This window comes from Camarhynchus parvulus, chromosome 1A, assembly GCF_901933205.1.
Source record: "Camarhynchus parvulus chromosome 1A, STF_HiC, whole genome shotgun sequence".
NCBI classification, from domain to species: domain Eukaryota; kingdom Metazoa; phylum Chordata; class Aves; order Passeriformes; family Thraupidae; genus Camarhynchus; species Camarhynchus parvulus.
Window position 1 is genome coordinate 33,393,287 of NC_044586.1, and position 21,184 is coordinate 33,414,470.

Below are 21,184 nucleotides of genomic sequence, written 5' to 3' on the forward strand. Positions count from 1 at the left end.
CCCTGCCTGTCTGAATTAAAAATTTCTTAGTTTTTCATTGTAAAACATCTAAAATATAAACCAAAAATATCTCAGATAGTAACATCTGTAGGAAACATAAGACAGAAGGGGGTGATATAAATTGATCTCAATGAGACTTTAGAGATGTTCCATTACAATTTAAATGCCGAGATTTTACTCTCCATTTTCAGATCAAACTACTCTGATTATTCATTATTATATCTGTTTGAAAGGACTACAATGAAGCATTTACGAAACAGTCAACTGTCTGTGAACCCAGGTCTTAACTCCTCCCCAAGATTAAAGTTACCTCTGCTTGTGTCCTAAAAAATTAAACACGTGAAGCAAGCTGCACTCATTTCCTAGCTGAGAGGTCTTCAGAGCTCCCTGCATAATAATGGTTTTCAAATAAGTTTCTCAAAAAATATGACTGGAAATAGCAGCATTTAGAGACTTTATTTCTGTTCTATATCCATTCATTTCATAATCACTGGGGAGAACGAAAGACAACCCGGATGGTCGAAAAGAGGTGGATACCTCAATAGGAAGTCGTTCTGGTTCTAACTTGTATAATCATACCAATTTTAAATACACATACTCTACCAATAAGCTACTGCATATTGGTCAAAATGAAAAATTTCGTCTTATGCAATGGATAATAATCAGTTGTGGAATTGGGACATACGTTTTCAGCAGTAAAGCTTTGAATCTTTTCATTACTAAACTTCATGTCAATTAAAATACATATGTAGCAAACTGAGTTAGACACAGAACAATTTTGAGGACAAGCATATAATAGACAATACAAATGAGAATAATGCAGCGAATCACACGTAGAAAAGGAATTAAGCTCAATATTGAAAAGCTTTTCTTAAGAAGCCAAGTCACTTCCACTGTGAAATGAGAACAGGCAAGACCTTGTAGAGCATTTTAGCAAATTGCTCACCTACACAGTTCCCCACCCACGGGCAGTGGTGATCAAACTTCGCTATACATCGATTGCAAACACCACAGTGTTTGGACCTCACTGGCTTCCGTATCTGCAACAGATAACAAACATTTGTTTAGAAAAGCAAGTTACCCTGATGTATTTTAAACAGAAGAAAACACAAACCCTCAATTTAAATGTAAATTGATTGTGCTATTGTTAATTCCTCAGAGAACTTCAAACTTGAAGCTAATTCTAAAGGCAATCCCAGCTATTCAGCTTAATCTACACACTTTTTAACACAAACATCCTTAAAACTGCACTGAAATTATTTTCACTTTTTTTTCTTATATGAAGAACTATTTTTCTCATACAAAGCTCTTCTATCACCTCCAGCAATTGAGCTTTGTAAGCAACCAGCTTCATTTCAGCTTTTAACAATGAAAATAAAGAATGAGCTTGAGTTGCATGATTGTGTACCATTCATAACCAAGCTCTAACATAAACTTTTCAGGTTATTTTCTAAAGACAGAAATATGACTCAACAAGCAGAACTTGATGGAACTTAAAATGCTAAATTACTCCCAAGATTTTTTCTTGAAAATTTATGTCTTGAACGAAATGGTCTGAAATATATATGTATACACACACACATAATTTTTAATGTGCCACATCTGTATATAATTTTCCAGCTTCAAATTTGGAGATACAAACAGCATTCATGTTCCACATACATCAGAGCTTTGCAGTGTTAACACTGATATGCTTGAGCATTTTGTATCTGCTAGTTAACTTCCAAAGAAAAAGCATGTTATATTTGCTTTACAAAAATTAAGATTTCTTCCCCCCATCCTGACTACTGCCAGATAGAGAAAAACACTTCGTTTTTGAAAAAATATTTTACTAAAAGCACAACATAATTTTATTGTGAATTATGGAGTAGTAGAATGTCACATGTGATTTTTCTAACTTGCTAGGTGTATAACCAACCAACCTGGTAGACATACTGGATACTTAAATTTTGACACTGGTAAGTTATTTCCAAAGCGATAATCTTTTTCCTCTCACTGTAACTTTTTTTTGTGTACATATTATGTATTGAAAACACTGCTTAGATTAAAGAGTACAAATAAATTCTCCCTTTGAAACTGCAAACAGGTCAAATGTGTGTTCATTACAGGAACACTAATTTTGGCTTAGAAATAAAGCAAAAAAACCCCAGCGAAACTGATCAAGAAATATACTACCAAGCAGGTACTGCAGAATATACTGAGGTCCAGACTTCCTGTCTCTGCAAGTTCAACTATTGTCTGCAGGAAAAATAAAAATTGGAATTTAGCATATAAACAAATGGTGACAAGCATTTTCAGACCTGTGGCTGTGAACCCTTTATTTCAGGTACTTTCTACACACAGGAAGAAATTCATTTCAGATGAAATTGATTTTGAATCTACTTTATTAAACCAATATGCATATTTACTTCTAAATTAATTCTAGTTTATACTTACTCCTAGTCACCTACTGTGATTTCAGTGCTGCTGGTGTGACTTTTGACATCCTGGACAATTTCATTATGAGTTCCTCTGATTTCAGTGGGAGTATAACACTACACTACAGACTAACAAAAGGATGCAAAAACAAATGTGCATGGTCTGACACTCAACACTGGAGTTCAGTATTGTCCACAAACAAAATCCCAAACCTGAGGAGAACAGAACTGAACAAGAGTAGATGAAGAGCTTTTAAATGTGTCTTGTGCAGGCCCAGGATCACTTCAGTTAGATCCACATCATTGTGCTTTGTAAACCTTTGTCTACCTTCTATGCTTTTGAACTATAGGAATATCTTATTTATTTATACCTTCACTTGCTTTAAAAGTGATTTGGGTTATTTTGTAACACAGAATGAAGGACATGACATATTAAAACAACAAACATCTGAAATTATTGCTTACTACACATTTCTAAACATAATTAACATGGTCATCTGAAATGAAAAGAATTTTCTTACTTGGTTATTTCAAAGCTAAAGGCTAACTCAGCATTAAATACTTGAAGACAAATTATGAAAATGTTATGAAGTGCTACACTGCACGAAGGTAGCACACATGTCCTACAGTGGTTCATACCCCTGGTAACAGAACATTTTACCATATGGTTAGCTGCAATGTAAGAAATCCAAAACATCCACAGCCATATGCATCTGCCCCAAGAAGTTACATTTTGCAATTCCTACCCAGTTCAACAAGGCTTTTGGAACCACACTCGCCTACTTAAGCAAGTAGATTAAATAAACTGCATATTTGTGCAATTTGCTGAATCCAATCCAAAGTGTCATAGTTGACTGCTCTACTTAATCTAGTCCAGTTGAAGGAGTAGAATTTAGTTGGGAATTTACTTTGGCAACTGGCAATAACAGAAATGGAATTTTCAGAGTAAATCCAAATCTGTATATTGACTAAGAACTCAGCTATAGCCTATTGCAGAACACAAAAATTATTTCATTGACACCATCCTTTTAATGGCTATTATATTTTCATTCCTACATAAGAACATAACTCCAAGTGGTCTGATGTTGATTCACACAGGTCTTTTCACAAATAACCATGAAGTAGAAGCTCAAAGTTAATTTTAGGTGGAATGTTGGCTTCTAGGAAACTTAAACAAAACAAAACACTTTTGCTGCTTGTATAATTTTGGCATATTCAATGCTCATTTTGGCTGCTGAGAACAATATACTTAAAATAACAATATGAGATGCTAATAATGATACAATGTCTTGGATATCATTAGATCACCCATATTTTCTCTGACATTTATGCCAAAAAAAAGGCCACCCCAAACTGCCTGGGGTTATGGCTGTTTTAGCTTCAAAATGTTTGTCAGTCTAATACTTTTACATACAAAGGTAAAGAAAATTAGAGGTGCTTAGAAGTCTGGAAATTTTTCATAAAATTAACTAACACTTTTCCCATAATGGGCTATTTGTTTCAGTATGGCAAAAGTCTGAAACTTCACATTTCCTTTTTCACTTAATTGCTTTTCAAACTTTCAATATTGAAAATTCAAGTTACAATTTTATTTTGCTACTCAAAATGACTAATATGTAATCTTGCACCAGTTAAGACTTGAAATGCATTCCACATGTTAAAAAATAAATCTGGAAGACTTTTCAATATTTTAAACTTTTTTTTATACAACTTACTGAAATGCAATGTACTGAATAGTAAACTAAATACTCTGATCAGCTGGTGGAAGGCTGCTGAAGAACAAATTCATATCTCTTGGCCTTACCTTTTTCTTTTGTTCTTCTGTGGCTTTGATGATTCCTGGATCAGATTTCCAGGATTTTCCAAAATTGTAGAAAAGTGCAACGCTATTAGCAAGGAACGGAAGGTGTATAAAGAAAAAATTGAGATGTGTTTACAGTCAAGGAATCTCAAGTGTAAAACTGAATTTCCTCTTCAACATTCTCACTGATAATTCTGATACAAAATTTAACTAAATTTAAATTTTACTAATGCCCTTGAGTCACTGTCTTCAGAATTAACAAAATTCAGCACTGCTGTAAGAACTAGCTTGGTACTCAGCATTTGCCATTGCTTGACCTTCAAAACTTACTTTTCAGAATGGTCTGTTCCATAAGGTCTTTCTAAAGCCCTTATCATTCTAAAGGATGAATAACGATAGTTCAGTTTTTGTAACTGTTTTCCCTTTTAATTAAATTAAATCCCATGAAATTTATCTTCTCAATAACTATTTCCTGTTTTCAGAATAAACATTTTGGAGCTCTATTTATAAAACAGACATTTGACTGCCTATGTCTTCACTGGCTTGACATTCCTATGATATCACAGGACAGGCTGCTTCTGGCCATAGAAGGAATTTTGCTGCAATGGCCACTGTTGCACAGCAATCATGTCCCAACACCACTTATCTCCAAGAAAGGTAGTGTCTGAAACCTGGTCCTGTAATAAGGCAATACACATATTTTGCATCACTGAAAGTTATTTTTAACATACTAATATGTCTAATACTTTAAAAACTACAGGATTTATTATTCTCTAGAAGTGTTTATAAAATCACTTACCATAAAGACAGAAAAAAGCCATTTGTTTTAAAATACATTTCCTGCATTCAATGTCTTGCCATGTAACATGCTAGTCTTACAGCACTGGACATTTCTTCAGAGAATTAAAACATTTTTAGCAGTGATATTGAAAAACCAAATACTTCAGATACTTCTCTTCCACAAAAGGAAAATTATTTATTCTCATAAACCTACAAAAGACCTGACAAAACTGAATGAAGGCACCTGGTGTCACTGCCACTTACAACTGCCAGAAGATGCCCTAGACAAATCTGTGGTGGCAGAAGCCTCTACAGCATTATCCAAACAAAAAGGACACCTAGTGCTCAGGCAGAAAACACTACACACCCTAATTACACTGTATTTTGAGGAACTTAGGTACATTCAGATCTAAATAGCTTGCGATGCAAAAGAACCCAGAAATGCAAACAGATACAAGTTTGTAGAAGTCGTCTCTTTTTGACTTCTGTAATGCTAAGGAAGTCTCATTGTTCATGTCAAGTGTATCACAAATAATTTTTGTTTTCCTCTGGTTGGGGCAAGGAATTGGCTGTGAATTTCTAATAAAAAATATTGGTAAGCTAAATTAAAATTTTAACAAAGTATCTTATATAGTAGAATGTTAGTATAGCTTACTAAAAGCAATTAATCTTTCCAGTAACAAGATGTTTCCTGCAAGTTTATAACAGGGGAAAAAACACCAGCTATACTATAACCTAAACATTCACAGTTCTATTTTATACATTAGAGATTAAAAGCTCCGACATCAAAATTTACACAAACCAACCTCCTATTTTTTTCTAAAGCTACCTGCTGCCAAGAATAAGCTGGTGCAACTGAACTGCTTAGCTAGAGAGAGGTTACATTTTTTTAGAATACTAAAATAATTGCTGGGTTTTTTATAACAGTGAAAACTGATTTTCCATTAAATGTACCTTAATCAGACAACCATTACAAACAATGAAGGTACAACTGGAACCAATTTTATGACCCATTTCTAAACACCATACGTCATGTCTAGACTTTTAAAGAAGCTGTGAGAAAAGACTAAGAGGGTTTTTATAACCTTAATGCTTTGCAATTGTTTTTCTGCTAACTTAAATTTGAATAACCTGTAACAAAGCAGCAGTCCATTGTCTCAATGGACTTCTCCCCCATTTTACTCCCTCAAATACAGAGAGAACATAAGAGACACCCCACAGAACCTGTTTTCTCTGTCCTTTTATCAAGTGGTGTCAGATGAGTGCAATGCTGACACTGTAAATTGTGGCAGATAAGGGGCTACTGTGCTGCAGCTGGGAAACTATTTGAGAATTTAAAAGTTTTCTTCAGGGTATTTCCAGCATGTGATGTAGGTAAACAACTTCAGGTGTTGGATTCACCTCACCAACTTAAAATCACTTAGTATGCCTTCACAGATATCAGGAAGGAAAAAAGCCATGTCCAATCTATCTTCAGTATCAAGATATTTAAATTATATAAGAGAAGCAGAGCCTTACAAGTGGCTATTTTTTGTCACTGGCTATGAAGAGTGCTTAAACTTCAGTACAGATGCCCGCACTAGAGGTATCTAAAATCATACTGAACTTCCTTCTGAAGTCTACTTTGAAAGAGATCTTAGCAACTTGCATCACAGACATCTCTCCAAACTCTTCAAATGTAAGAAATTCTTGTAGGTTTGCAATAGCTTCAGAGTAGAGTAGGGAATTGGTTCTCCAGGGACAGTGTCTCGTTTTGTGTTAACATCCTCATTTACAGCTACACAAGGAAAAAGTACATTACTATATTATTAAAGGCTGCAAAATGCATAATATACCAGGCATTCACACCTCCTGCCTCACCACCAATTTGCTCCTCTTTTATGCCGTTTCCCCAGTTTTCATTGAGGGATAAAGCAGAAAAACCCACAAAACACTTCCTACTTTTAGTCCTGATCAATATTCTTTAATTATTAGAACAAGTACAAGATGCTGAAAATTATTCCAGGAATTGGAATGAAAAGGATCATCTCATTAAAAAGAAAATTAAAACCAAACAAGCGCCACACAACCCCTGAGTCAGGTAAACAAGGGATAATTTAATTTTTCATTGTGAACTGTAGTCTATTTAAAAGGCCCCAAATACATGCAGCTTCTTGCTATCAGGTATCACACAAGTCTGAGATCAAGCCAAAATGCACATTATAGACCCAGATGTGCCCTTTCACTAACCAAAAATCCTTTTCTCCTGCACAGAGAAATCTGCAGCCAGTGTAAGGAGTCAGAGATCAAATACATGCTAATAAACCTGCCAATTCACTGAATCACAGCATCACAGAATGGGTCAGAATGGGTCTCTTCCAGGCTGGAAGAGACCACAGTGGCTCATCTGGTCAACCTTCCTGCTCAAGTAGGTTCACACCAGAGCACACAGCACAGGATTGTGTCCAGACTGTTCTGGAAAACTGAGGAGAGACTCCAGAACCTCTCTGGGCAATCGGTTCCAGTGCATGCTCACCTTCATGGTAAAGAAGCTCCTTTTCATATTCAGGTGGAACTTCCTGTGCTTCAGTTTCTGCCCATTGCCTCTTGTCCTACTGCTTAGCACAATTCGGAAGAGCCTGGAAACATCCTCTGACACTCTCTCTTTAGATTCTTATAGACATTGATGAAGTACCCTCTCAGCCATCTCTTTTTGAGTCCCAACAGGCCCAACTCCCTCAGCCTTTCCTTATAAGAAAGATACTCCAAATCCCCAGTTCATAACAGCTGTACATCTGGATCTAAGAGTCCAGGCAGGTAACAGCAGCTAGCTACATGAGAAGCCTCATTTGACTAGACATTTATTAGACAAAATCAGTTTGTAATTAACTGAAGCTCTGCAAAAGCCCTCTATCTCCATTTCTATCTGATATATAAGAATCCCTTAGTCTACAAATTAATTCAGCCTATCTCCTCCACACTGGATTTTTTTTAACCATTTTTTTTTAACTTTAGTAAAAGTATTTAGACATGGAAACAGAACTTCTGGACAGCTGGGCCCAGAGTTTGAATTTTTGGGGTCTTTGGTTCCTGTAGAAAAACGGCTGCTGACTTATTTTTTTCTGCATGAAGACCTTTTGCTCTTTTCCTGAAACTAATTTTGGTAATAAAAATTTTTTTGACTGCTTAACTGTACCAATTAGCTTGTTACAGTTTTTTAAGTCCTATACAATTGTATCAGCTTTGTGAAAGAATGAAAATCATAATGGATTCTCTTACACACAGTTTTAAAATAATCACTAATTGAAGATGTGTGCAGTGTTTGTTTCCTTTAACCTAGACCCCAACAACTGGTAAAGTACATTTGAAATAAGATAATCAATACAGTATTAGTCAATGATAAATTGTTTTAAAAAACACAAATTGCCTTATATAATCTCAAAATCTCAGCATTGCAGAAAGGATGCGACAGCCATAAAAGCTTGCTTAATTAAAACTGCACACTCCCATTTACACCAAATACAAACAGAAGAAAAAAATACTGTGAACAGTTTGGGTTACAGTAAACTCTGACATTTAAAAAAAAAAAAAGAGCAGTGTAAGAACCTTTTGACATAACGAGCAGTATTTGTTCAGCTGCAACTGAAAGGACTGCATGAACAACTGAGTTATAATCTTGGCAGAACATTTACAGGACACAAGAGAATGTTATACCTATAAATACTAAAGAAAAAGAAAAAAATGTGAAATTCTAGTCTCACATTATTAAAAGTGTAATTTTCAATAAGCTTTTTTCTTTTAAAAATAAAACTAAATTAAAACATAGTGACTTAGTGTGTAGGACTTTTGAGGGTATTTTTGCTCCTGCTCTGCAAACACTAGAAAACTAGAATACACTAATGGGGCAAGACATAAGTATCCTTTGTTACAAGCAAAATATAGTTAGAAGGATGCAGCAAAACAGTGGCAGGGAAGCATAGGACCATAAACTCACATATAGACTCAAAAATAGACAGATCATATTCCTCATTCCCTGCAAGAATAGGATTTCTACTTTATCAAATACACCAGACTCAGAAGCTGCTGAGAAAAATCCAGTAGAATGGAAACATTTACAAAAAGTTCAGTACATTTTCAATACTGGCTTTTTGAAAGACACATGATTAAACCTTAGAATTCAGAGATCTATTTTTATGTGACCACACTGAAATTCAAGAAAATGCACTGCAAATCCTTGGGTTTATTTTTCTTTATGATACACATCGCATCCACTGCCCTTTCCTGTCCTATTAGGATTAAACACACAAGAGTTGATGATCTTCCAGACACCTTCAACATATGTACAAGAAAAGAAAATTCTTACTAAACACCCTAATGTTAAAGTTGCACTTGCAGCAATTAAGATCTTTATGTCATTTATAATATAAAGTTCCAGTAAGGCAATTCCTGATAGTTGTTTAAGGTTATAAATCCTCTTCCCCAAGCAAAAGACAGTCAGAATTTGTGAAAACTACTAGGACAGGTTTTATCACTCAAACAGAACTAAGTGTAAAGCAGTACTCTAGTCTGCTGTAAGCAATCATATAAAGCTGTAAAAATACAGGAATTCTTTATCCAACCACAATGCTATGACTCATGTTATAAAAATAGAGGAGGAATGCAATTTCTTTTTTGCAATAAAGCTACAGGGCTATTTTCCAGAAGAAGAATGAATTTGGAATCTTATTACAAAGACTTCCAATTAAAAATCACCAATTAAAGGAAGATGGCCTGAAGCACTTGGTCTCTAAAACTGCTTGTCAGAGAATTGTGTCAGCTCTAATGAAAGTAATTAGTAACTGAAGGTCTTAGATCACTACTTCTCTATACTATTGCAGAGGTTGGGAGACACCAGCTTGAGACAGAAGTAGGACAGTATTTCATTGACATTCTGAAGTCAGGTTTTATTAGGGTAATTGCCTATATTTCTAGTAAACAATTAAGATTATTCTATGCCAAAAAATATGCCAAACTTCAAGCTATTTAATCAGAATGAATTACAGAAATAAAAATCTAAGCAAGTTGATAGATATATGAATGAAATATGAGCTCCAGGACAAAAATCCCACAATTACAACTGTAAGAACTATATTAAACATCAAATCTCTACTTTGTTTTCTTGGCTACTGAAATTACAGAACCCAAGAAAGTTGTTTGAAAGTTTGCATCTATTTCCTTGCCATGGAAAACTAACATTCCCCACTGAATTCTGTCTCAGTTTCTACCTCCATGAGTAAGGGAAATTCATTTCTAGACAGACAATCAAAACCACAAAAATATGGCAATATGCTGAATCTCTATAATCTAGTATTGTTAATACACATTTTCAAAATAACTATAAATATAGTTATCAAATGCATCTAAAGTTTGCACAAAATGGAATTTCCAAAATGTTTAGGAAGCTCTAACTGTGAAACCAATTCCACTAGAACTGATACAGACCATGAACCAGCCTACTGTTTTCAGAACAGTGTCTAAAAAATGCAGTCAATTACATTGTGTCCCCTCACAGCCAGAGAATATTTTACAAAGTTGCTAACATTTCCTCCACCTAGGAAGTTGGTAAAGGATATTCTGCCGAGTACAGTAAGCAAGTTTTGAGGAAAATCTATTACTTACCAAAGCACAGCAATAGCATGCACATTTTTAAAGCGATAAAATAATTAACATTAATATAGAAAGCAAAGTTTTGTGGTGATTCCCTTTTTAAAATTATTATTAGTTTACTTAGTGTTATATGAATGATATAGCTGTGTAATTCCTCATACTATGAACATGAAAAAATACTACTGTACACAAAAAAGGATATCATTCCAAAACCAGAAGAACCACGTCACATACATCCAGAATTTTGTTGCCAAATATATTCCAAGAGGCAGTGCACTGTGCATGGAGTGATCAAAGAATGACCTGTAATGCAGGAACAATGTCACATGGTAAGTTTTGATTTATAAAACGTAAATCCTGGACTACTGCTTCAGGGAAACACTTCCTATTAAAATATGTATTATATGGGATTTTGCAAAATATGCCATACATACATTTTCCTCACTTTTCTGTTCAAAGTTCACAAGAAATTCCTTTTTTCAACCTGTCAAGACAGGCAGAATGAGTAAATACTGATGGTAAAACTACACTGTGCAAGCAGTCAGGAACCTGTGAGATTCTTAGCAACATGGACAGTGTTGCAAACTGCATTAAGTTTTGAGATTCCGGTGTAAAGACACTTTGGAAACCCATACAATGAAAACTGCACATTAAAATTATGTCCTTAAGAAAAAAAGCTTAAGAGACTTCAGTGTTATCAGCCTATATACTTGAAATATTTCAGATAATTCAATATTTTGCTTCTGATAGAGTTGCCAATATAAAGTTGAAAAAAAATCCAGACTAATTAATTTCCCATATATCACTATATTTGCCAAGTTCTAAGATAAAATGCTGCAACATTAATTTAAAAAAAAATTAAGCCATCAGAATGATTTTCACTTTCTTACACTTTTGCATTTTAAAGACTCGTCTGAATAAAGTTGCATACAGTGAGACAAACTAGGTGAATAACTAGGCTACCCCATATTCAAGAAGAAATTGCTACAAAACCTATGGAAAACAACACTCTAAACAACCAACCCCCCCGAAAGAAAATTTCTGCATCATCTGCCTAAACATCCTGATATTGATCAATTTTGCTTTTTGCGCTGGTGATTCCCTCAGGGCTGCCACAGACAAGTGTGTGCAGAGAGTAGTTTCTATTTCACTTCTTTACTCCCTTACAGTAACTCTCTCTGCTCTAGTGGAAGTTCCTTAGGTCTTTGGAAAAAACCCTGTAAGGAACATGTGCTCATTCGATGAATAATAAGTGAATATACATTTGGACAAACAGTAGTTACTCTGCACTACTCTTTCCTTCAGTGACTTCTGTGCATTTTTGTGTGTGTGAAAGTAGGGAGGAAAACACAGCTAAGCAGATTAGCTAAAATTCTGTAGGGAAAGAAAACATTATTAGAATAACAGCACAAGTTTAACCTGGGTTTTGTGTAAAACATTTTAAAAATTATTTATACTAAATATTAAGCAACAGATAAGAGAAAATAAAAATGTTAATTTTGAATTCATGTCAGTTAGGCCAAAAATATAAAAATTGACAAAACACAGATCTTGAGAGATTGGAAGAAATCTTGTCCTTCCTTTCTGTAGGAGGCACAGCTGAGAATTTGACAAATGAGAAATATGGTTTTTTTGGGAAGAGGCCAGCAAATTGCAAAGCCTCACAGGTGACAAAAAGACCAAACAGATCACATCCAAGATCCTGCAAATGCTGCATAACCTTCCACTTCCCTCCCAGTCTAAGTTCACTAAAATCTTCTGAACTTGGTTTAAGGAGCAGATATATTTTCCTCTTTATACAGAAAGAGAAGTAAATGGTTCTAAATAAACATGACATGGAATCCCAGAAAAGCAGAAAGCCCCTAAGCATGGGGATACAACAAATACTCCTATCTTGGCAGCACATGATAATGAAAAGCAAAGGAGAGATGATGTAGTCTACAGCTCTTGAAAATCCACTGGAGTATGATTACATGTGTGTGTGTGTGTGTGTGTGTTTTTTTACAGACATTTGAAGTAATCATAAATACAACTAGAAGTATTTATGATCAGGTAACAAGATGTACAAAAAACACTATTAGAAAGCAGACTTTTTCTTTAGTCACTTATTTCCACAACAACAAAAGCTTCAAAATCTGATTCTAACTTAATTTGTCTCTATAAATATCTTTAGATGCTTTTGTGCATTTAAATTATTGAGAGAAAACAGTTTTAATAGTACACTTGCACAATGACTTTATTACTTTATAGTAACTTTTCCATTGCCTGCTTTCTGCAATCTTCATGCTGATAACTCTTTGTAGACAGACATTCAGCACCCTCCTCTGGATAGTGACTGAATTTCTGTTCTGCTCTTAGCTTCTGTTAACTCAGCAGTATTAACTCAAGATAATTCCAGGTTTCACAAGACAATAGAGCATTACAGGAGCTACAGTTGCACAAGATCTTCTGCAGAAATAAAGACCAATTCCAACAAACAGAATTTTAAAGTTATCTATCCAACAAAGATGCCAGCAAAATACTTCTTACATGCCACTAAACAGACAGTGTCCCAGTGAAACACTTACTTTGAAAGAAACTGTACCATAGCCCAAACGCCACCATACATCAGCCCTTTAATGAGCCAAGAATCAATGTCTAGGTCTGCTATAAACCCAACCAGCCAAATAACTAGGAAAGGAGTTCCCAGCATCACCTTCTGACGGAATTCCTATATAGAAACAAACACCAGTAAGTAACTCTGTTTTCAGGAACAGATTGTATAATAAACATGACAGTCATAAAAAACTTAAATTTTCAAGAAAATTCAGGGAGATAAATCATCACAAATTTTTCTCGTTTCTTGTCTTTACATACCTCCAATGAATTTGCAAGGAAAATACACCTTCCTAAAATTATATTACAAATCAATAACTTTGTTTTAGAACTGTCTTCTAGAGACATTGCTACTAATCCAGAATCAAGGCAACATTAGCTCTTTTTAACAAATCCATAAGTGTATGAACTGCCACACAGCATATGACAATGTCGGTAAATTTTTATTACTCACATAACTGCAGTTTTTAAGCCATACTGAAGCATCTATTAATAAACATAGGACCTTTTCTGTCTTACACTGTGTGAACACAACTCCTGATGAGAGCACTGAACTCTTTCCAAATAATTAAAGTACAGTGATAATGAAATGTACAAACCACTTCAGGTCAATAATCACACCATTGTTATAGTATCACAGGTTAAAACCCAGACTGCAGCAGTACTTTTAGCATCTTGATGCAATGTATCTTTATTTAAAAAAACTAAATCAGTGGTAGCAACACTTAATATCCAGCACAACACTCTGCCTGAGTTCGATGGATACTAAGAAGAAAACATTAACTCTTTTTAAATTATCAAACAATATGTAGGAAGACAGTTCTTCATGCTAGAGCAGTATGTTAACCCTTACACCCTCATTTATGGCCTCTTCCTATCTGCAGTATTAAACAATACTCTGAGAAGCAAAAGGCCTCCACATTAGAGATTCATGTATTACTTTATACTGCTAAGACTGACTGCTGCTTTCATTCAACACAATAACAATAAACAACACATAACTAGAGAGGAGATCAGAGTTCAGGATACCCAAAATGCTTCTTTCCTCAGCTACCTGAGAGTCAGTTTTGGAACGTCTTGGCTAACCCAAACAATACATGACCACACATTACCTTCCTAACATTTTCTTTTAGCTAGCACAAAAACTAAGTGTATAGAAGCTTAGGGTTTTATTTCCTCCTGCCCTAAATAAAGCACTTTTTTCCCTTTTGCAATCACTTTAGTCATAATAAAAAGACATTCTTTAAAGCTGAAATGTGGGGAAACCACAGTCCTGAACTTCTTTTAAACAAACACACAGGTCCCCAAACCAAGAGCAGCTGTTAGATTGATTTACACAAGTGTTATGCTACTACTTACCTTATCTGCTTTTAGTTTTCTCAGAAAGGATGGACTATCATACCCCTTTGCCTGCCTTGCTTCTTGTAGATGATTGATCATCCAAACATTCTTCCTTTGTTTTGCAAGATCAAGTGGTGATTCTCCCTGTCAAGAGTATAAATGTGGGAAACATCCAATTTAAAATGAAACACATTTGGAGCACTTATGAAACAGAAAATTGGCTGTTAAAACTAACACAATTTAAAACAGTTTAGCTACTGTTTCTGGCATACTTTTTGCTCTGCAGCTTACTTGACACCAAACATCATTCATTCCTTTTGGTTTTTCACTCTTTCATAACTATACAAGAGTGCACAAGTGGCATATTAAATGTATGATTCTGACGAGATGTATGTCCTCACAGTAATAATTGTTGCCTTTAGCAGAGAACAAATCTATATTCCACTATTCTACATACAGTCTACTACTCTATAAAGGAAGGACTGTGCTTCCCCCTTAGCTATTGACAGGCAGCAGAAATCAAGCAAAGAATAAGAACTTGTGACCCACTGGATCATGGAAACTCTCCCAAGTCTAAAGCCTGACTTCTTTGTTAATTCTCTGCCTTTTGGCAGGCTGAAGTTACTAGTATTATGGAATGCTTCTAGGATTTTTTTTTCCACCGGCCTAATGTTCTTAGGTTTATTTCAGTTATGGAAGTCCTAGGAAGAAAACATGAAAGAATAAACTGAGTGCTGATATCCAACTTATTTCAAAATTCTGAGCTTTTACTCTGAGCTTGTGTTTCATGTATTTTGGGTGCCAAGCCAGCAACGGCTCATGTTTTTACTTCTGTAATTTCAGAAAGGACTAACAGATGAAGCAAAAGAGAAACACAGAGTGAAAGATACAGGGACCAAAGGTGCCTACTAAACTGATTTGATTTTATTGCTTTTTAAACACTTAGGAAGAGAGATAAATGAAAAAAGTTATTGACTTGGTCTAAAATTATAGAGGAGGCAAGAGACAACCAATTGCAGGTACCTCCAGCTTCAGTTTTGCATTTGACTCTTCCTCTCTTCTACTGGAGTTAACTCCCCTCCTAAACAAATCATTCATGGAGGCTTGAAAAATGGTTGAATCCTCCATCGCTCGGCCCCCTCCTAAAAAAAAAGTGAGACAGGTACTAGAAACTGAAACTACCCAGAAAGGGCAATAATTACTACAGACAGAAGTGATTTCAAAGATTAAAAACTGCAGTTAGCTACCTATGTCCCATAGAAAGGCAACGGGCACTGAGTACTTAAATGTCATCTCTGCCTTTGAAATCTTGCTCCAAATCTTTAAGAGAGTAAATAGCATAGAATATAAATTATGAGGTGAAGCTTTTTGCTACTTAACAGGACCTTTCACACCTTCTGTGTGAGAAGTTCAACTAGAAAAATCAGCTAAAAAAGAATGACCTTCTGACTTGGCTTCAAAGTTATTTAGCCAGATGTTCAAAAAACCAGATTAAATTAACTCCATTCTCAACAGAAATGCCTGAAATCAAACTATAGGTGCCTGTTTTATCACAGGTTTAATAGCACCTTGAATTGCTAATATCTAGGAAACTCCAGAGATGCTGTTGTTTTAGTATCACCTTATATATCCAGACTGTAAAGATTACCTGTGGACAAGCAATCCCCTCTGGGAGTTGATCTCCCAAGTAAATCCTGAAGTTGTCTTGGGGTCCAGCTGAGCATCCCTTCCACTAGAGGGCCATGAGACACCTAGGAACTGCCTAGATAAAAAAATTGAGGGAGCTTTAAAGAAGTCTTTGACTACGCCTCTCATCATCTGGCCATTTTAATATTCTCTTGTCTTTACAGGAGTAGTTGATGGCTGACTTCCTTAAAAATTTAGAAAAAAAATGTATTGGGGAGATTAATCTAGTAACATACTTAAAATTGTCAGCAAGCAATAAGGCTTCAGTAATACATATTTAAAGTATTTAGATAGAAGAAATAATCTGAAGAGTCATTACAATAGGGAACTGTACGTGCAGACTTCCATGGACAAGCCTAAGATACACTGCATAATCAAGAAACTACATTTAAAGTTCAATAAATGATTCACTTATAGATAAAAAAAAAAAGGAAATCTTTCTTAGACCATAAGAGCTTTTTTAGGTCTCTATGTTACTCTACTAAAAAAAGGAGTTTCTGCTCATACTTAAATAAAATTTACAAGTTTTCCCCAAGTCCCCAGTGATAACCTGGCTCCTTGGGAAATCCTATTCTTGTCTGCCCAACCTGTCCACTGGTCTGGCAAGAAAATTTCCTTAAGAAAAAAATCAACCAAACAAAAAACCCACTCTTACTTTGATTACTGAAATACAGCTTCCAACTCTAATATTAATCTAGTTCTCAAAAACGAAAGAAGTATCTTGCTACCAAACAGAAAATATTAATTTCTTGTACAGCATAATAAAAAGAGAGTAAATAACAAAATAGGACTAACTCACTGCTTGTATCAAGCTTTGCTCTAGGATAGGAGTGCTGCTGTTCAAATACTTCACAAACTGTCATGCAAAGTAAAGAACACATTGCTGAGATGACTGGTCCCAATTTGTTCCAAGTCTAGGCAGCCAGCAGCACGTGCCTTTCTAGCACAGACTGACTAGAGCTGATTAAACAATGAAGTCAAAGCTCAGATCTAATATTTCAGTCATGTCATCATTTGAAGAAGATGAACAGCTTTCAGCCAATGCATTTCTGTAATATCAGCTGTCTCACCACCATTCTTGGTCTATTCCATGGGCTATCTGAGAAAAGGAATTCACTAAATAGTGCTGCAGGAATCTGGAACTGACTGCATCAGAAAGAAGCCTTTCACAATTCCTTTTATTTCTGAGGCAACATAAGCCAAACACTTAATTTGTTTTTGGCTCAAAAAAAACTTTGGCTGAACAGTCAAAGGAGGGGCACCAAACTGAGTTTCTATTGGCCTTTAAGAATCAACCAAATGTTTATATTTCCTATATATTTACTACCACCTAAATCAGCATCCATTATAAAGTCACTGGCTGGATGGCAAAACTGCCATTGCTCAAATGATTTTGATCCTCTGAAGATCCTAAAAAGCTGGGAAGGCATGAAAGAAACCTAGATTTCACTGCAGAAGATAGGCAGTGGTCACTGAAACCAGACACATACCTTCTGGCATGACTGGAAAGGTATCATGATCCAGCAGGTTCAAAACCCTATTTTTCTACTGACTGCTGCTGTCTGTCAATAAAGAAGGCAAGACCATGAACTACTTCAGGCTAGCATATACTTTCATAGAGTCAAACACAGAAATTTTTGTTACAGATTTCATAAGAGTCCAGAAATGTAGGTAACGTGACGAGTTTAGAACTCTTGTCACACTAATCAGTCTGCCAAGACAAGTAAGGTATGACATACCAATTTTTTTCCCATAAAAACACCTTAATTTTTTACCATAGGTGGCATAGGAAAATAGCTTTTCAACACAAGAAGTGAGACTAGAATCATAACTCCTTCACACAACTGACCTTACAGACCAGGAATAATTAATGTATCTTCACCTCAGCCCATGCAAGAGGCTAGATGATTTGTTCTAAATACGTATATAGGTGATTCCTTGTAATGAGTTTTCATTCATGATTATGAACATTTCTGATATTCTGAAGTGGATGTAGGACCTAAAAAGCTGTTCCCTTAGAAAGGCTATTCCATGCTCTCCAAGATAATTGATGTGTACTTTTTTTTAATATATATATTTCTATCACTTGTGGCCAAGCAAAATAGGCTCCAGCCATCTTAATCAGTAGGAAAAATGGCAAAAGGACAAATAAATTAAATGAAGTTACAGCTGGGTTTTCAAGAATAACCACTCTGCCTGTAACACTCTTTAAGTGGAAAATACAAATATCTGAAGAGAAACTAAGTAGAGAACTCTTTTTCTAAAAGTGATTTCTTCTCTGACACCACAGATGAAACAGTTTGGGTAGCAAAATGCATCTAATTTGATATACAGAGTATCTGGAAGTAATGGACAAAACCACATTCCAAAGGCACACCTTCCAAGGCTGGAGAAGCTCCAAGTCTATGGCAGAAATTCTAAGAGCTGTTTTGCTGGTCTAACATATGCTGGAGATGGCTCTGCTAGTACAGAATCTAGATTCATAGTTTAGAAATTCTGGTAATCAGGCAAGTTAAGTTCACATGCATAAAAAGAGCCCATTTGCTTATTTGACTCTTATTGGCATTTTCAGACCTCCAATTTGCTTACTGGCACTGGGAGACCGACTAGAGCATATGTCAGCTCCCTGGACAGGACTGAGATGTCTCACATTTCACTCCCAACAAACAGTCACCCCAGAATTTCACTAGAAGATATTTGGTCAGGTTTCCAATTTTGCATCCAAATACACCAGTCTTCACACATGCAGTCTAATTGCACACCCCATTCCCATATATTTACACATAATCATTGTTAAATAATTTACTTGAGCATCTTTTATGGTGCAAATCTAGTGGTTATGCATTACACTTAGGAAAAAAATTGCCAAATGACACGTTAGTGGCATTGCTTTTGCTCTATCTTCATGATCCCACTACACCCACAATAATCCCAACAATACTGACAATACCCACCTATTCTTAAGATTTATCATAGTCTCTGTTATTTCTGCCTCAAACCACTTACAATTAAACCAGACCAAATGTTTACCTTAATATTTTGAGCATCAACATTAGCTCCAGCTTCTAACAGCAGACTAATGACTGTAGTATTTCCTGCTAGCACAGCCCAGTGCAATGCTGTGTTTTTGTGGTACTTGTCTCCCAGATTAACCGACACGTTAAATGTAAGTAGTAATCGTGTTGGATCCACACTAGAAAAGAAAATTCTTGTTAGATCTACAGATGAACTCAAATACATCCCAACTTATTGCTGATGTATTCAGTTTCTATGAAGATCATTGATCAGGTACACTATGTAATAGCAAAGTGACATTTTTTGCTGCCAATTATGAATGACTCAAAATCTCTTCCCACCAAAACCAACCACTATTCTGTTGACTTTAAAGGATCTCCTGAAGACAGCTCATTCTGGGATATCAAGAAACATTTGTTCTACAACTCTAGTTTTTGTTTACCAAAATCTAACACTACTAACATATTTGTAAAAATATGCACAGGATTATATACTTAAACAATGAAAGTACAAAACATGTTATGTTTCCACCTCACAATCCAGAAGATGAAACTAAAATGGGATGTGAATGCTGGCAATAGCAAGTATTGCTAAGAGCTAGTTTGGTTTCTCCCAATAAGAGAGATAGGGCCTTCCAAACAGGAATCTAATTCAAACATTTGTTCTTTGGAGGAGTGTTATTTTTTATCCATTTTTTCCAGTCATCATCACAGGAAGGATTAGTGAGCACTTCTTCATAGTACCCTCTCTCCTGAAGAAGTCATTGTACTGTGTTTGGCTGAAAACAAGTAAATCTTCTCCACAGTAGCTCCTACTGTGCTGTGTTTTGGATTTGTGACCAAAGCAGTACTGATGACACAGGGATGTTTCAGCTATTGCTGAGCAGTACTGACACAGGGTCAAGGCCTTTGCTGTTCCTCATGCTGCTCCTACCAGTGAGCAGGCTGGGGGTGCACAAAAAGTTGGATGGGGACACAGCAGGGACAGCTGATCCCAACTGACCAAAGAAATATCCAATACTGCATGGCAGTGTGCTCAGCAATAAAAGCTGGGGAAGAGAAGTAGGAAGCAGGGGACATTTCAGAGTTACAGCATCTGCCTTGCCAAGTAACTGTTACAGGTGACAGAGCCCTGATGACCTGGAAATGGCTGAACTTCTGCCTACTGATGGGAAGTAACAAATGAATTCTTTATTTTGCTTTATCTATTGAACTGTCTTTATTGCAACACATGAATTTTCTCATTTTTACCCTCCTGATTCTCCTTCTCATCCCACTTGGCAGAAGTAAAGAAGTGGCTGTGTGGGGCTGAGCTACCAAGTGGGATGAATTCACAATAACCATAAATTAAGAAAGATAAAATAGCAACAGCGGAAAAAAAAGAAAAAAAACTTCGAAAAAACTCCCTAAACCAGTCACTACTATATGCCACTTGATTAACACTAAGATAAAGTCAAAACTGCATATATTACCTATGTGTTCTGTAAGCTGCCCACATTAAAGGTGTCATTCCATTTTGATCCATCATATCTACATCCTAAAAAAAAGAAAAGAAAAAAGAGTTGGTGAGGTAAGTAAGCGTACTCAAGATCCAGCAGATGAAATGTTTGCAATGAGAAGCAGTGTTCTAAGACTAATCATCTGAATTGGAAGAAAAACTGGCAAGCTTTTAGCACTCAAATAGTATTTAAAAAATGAAAACAAACATTGATGCCACCATTGCCAAAAAAATAACTGTTCCAATCTATTTTGGAAACTATGAAACAGTCACGCTGTGTAAAACCAGTAATTTCTAACTTACAATTAATCTTCAAGATTAAAGATATATACAGGTGGTGTATTATTGCATTAAAAAGCAGAAGAAAATTAAAATAATGCACCAATATTTGAAAATATACCTGATAAATTACTATAAATACCACTGT

The 21,184-nt window shown here is 35.6% G+C and overlaps 1 protein-coding gene across 2 annotated transcripts in view; it reads right to left on the reverse strand.

Annotated features, from left to right (window-relative positions):
- Positions 1-21,184, reverse strand: part of ZDHHC17 (zinc finger DHHC-type containing 17) — a 64,514-nt gene that overhangs the window by 9,029 nt on the left and 34,301 nt on the right. For both annotated transcript variants that reach the window (XM_030961091.1, XM_030961092.1), the window contains exons 6-13: positions 20,732-20,796; positions 19,276-19,438; positions 14,578-14,703; positions 13,191-13,333; positions 10,826-10,926; positions 4,222-4,346; positions 2,176-2,238; positions 947-1,040 (exon numbers count right to left, since the gene is read on the reverse strand). In XM_030961091.1, the coding sequence (XP_030816951.1) occupies positions 947-1,040; positions 2,176-2,238; positions 4,222-4,346; positions 10,826-10,926; positions 13,191-13,333; positions 14,578-14,703; positions 19,276-19,438; positions 20,732-20,796 (880 nt within the window). The remainder of the gene's footprint in view (positions 1-946; positions 1,041-2,175; positions 2,239-4,221; positions 4,347-10,825; positions 10,927-13,190; positions 13,334-14,577; positions 14,704-19,275; positions 19,439-20,731; positions 20,797-21,184) is intronic.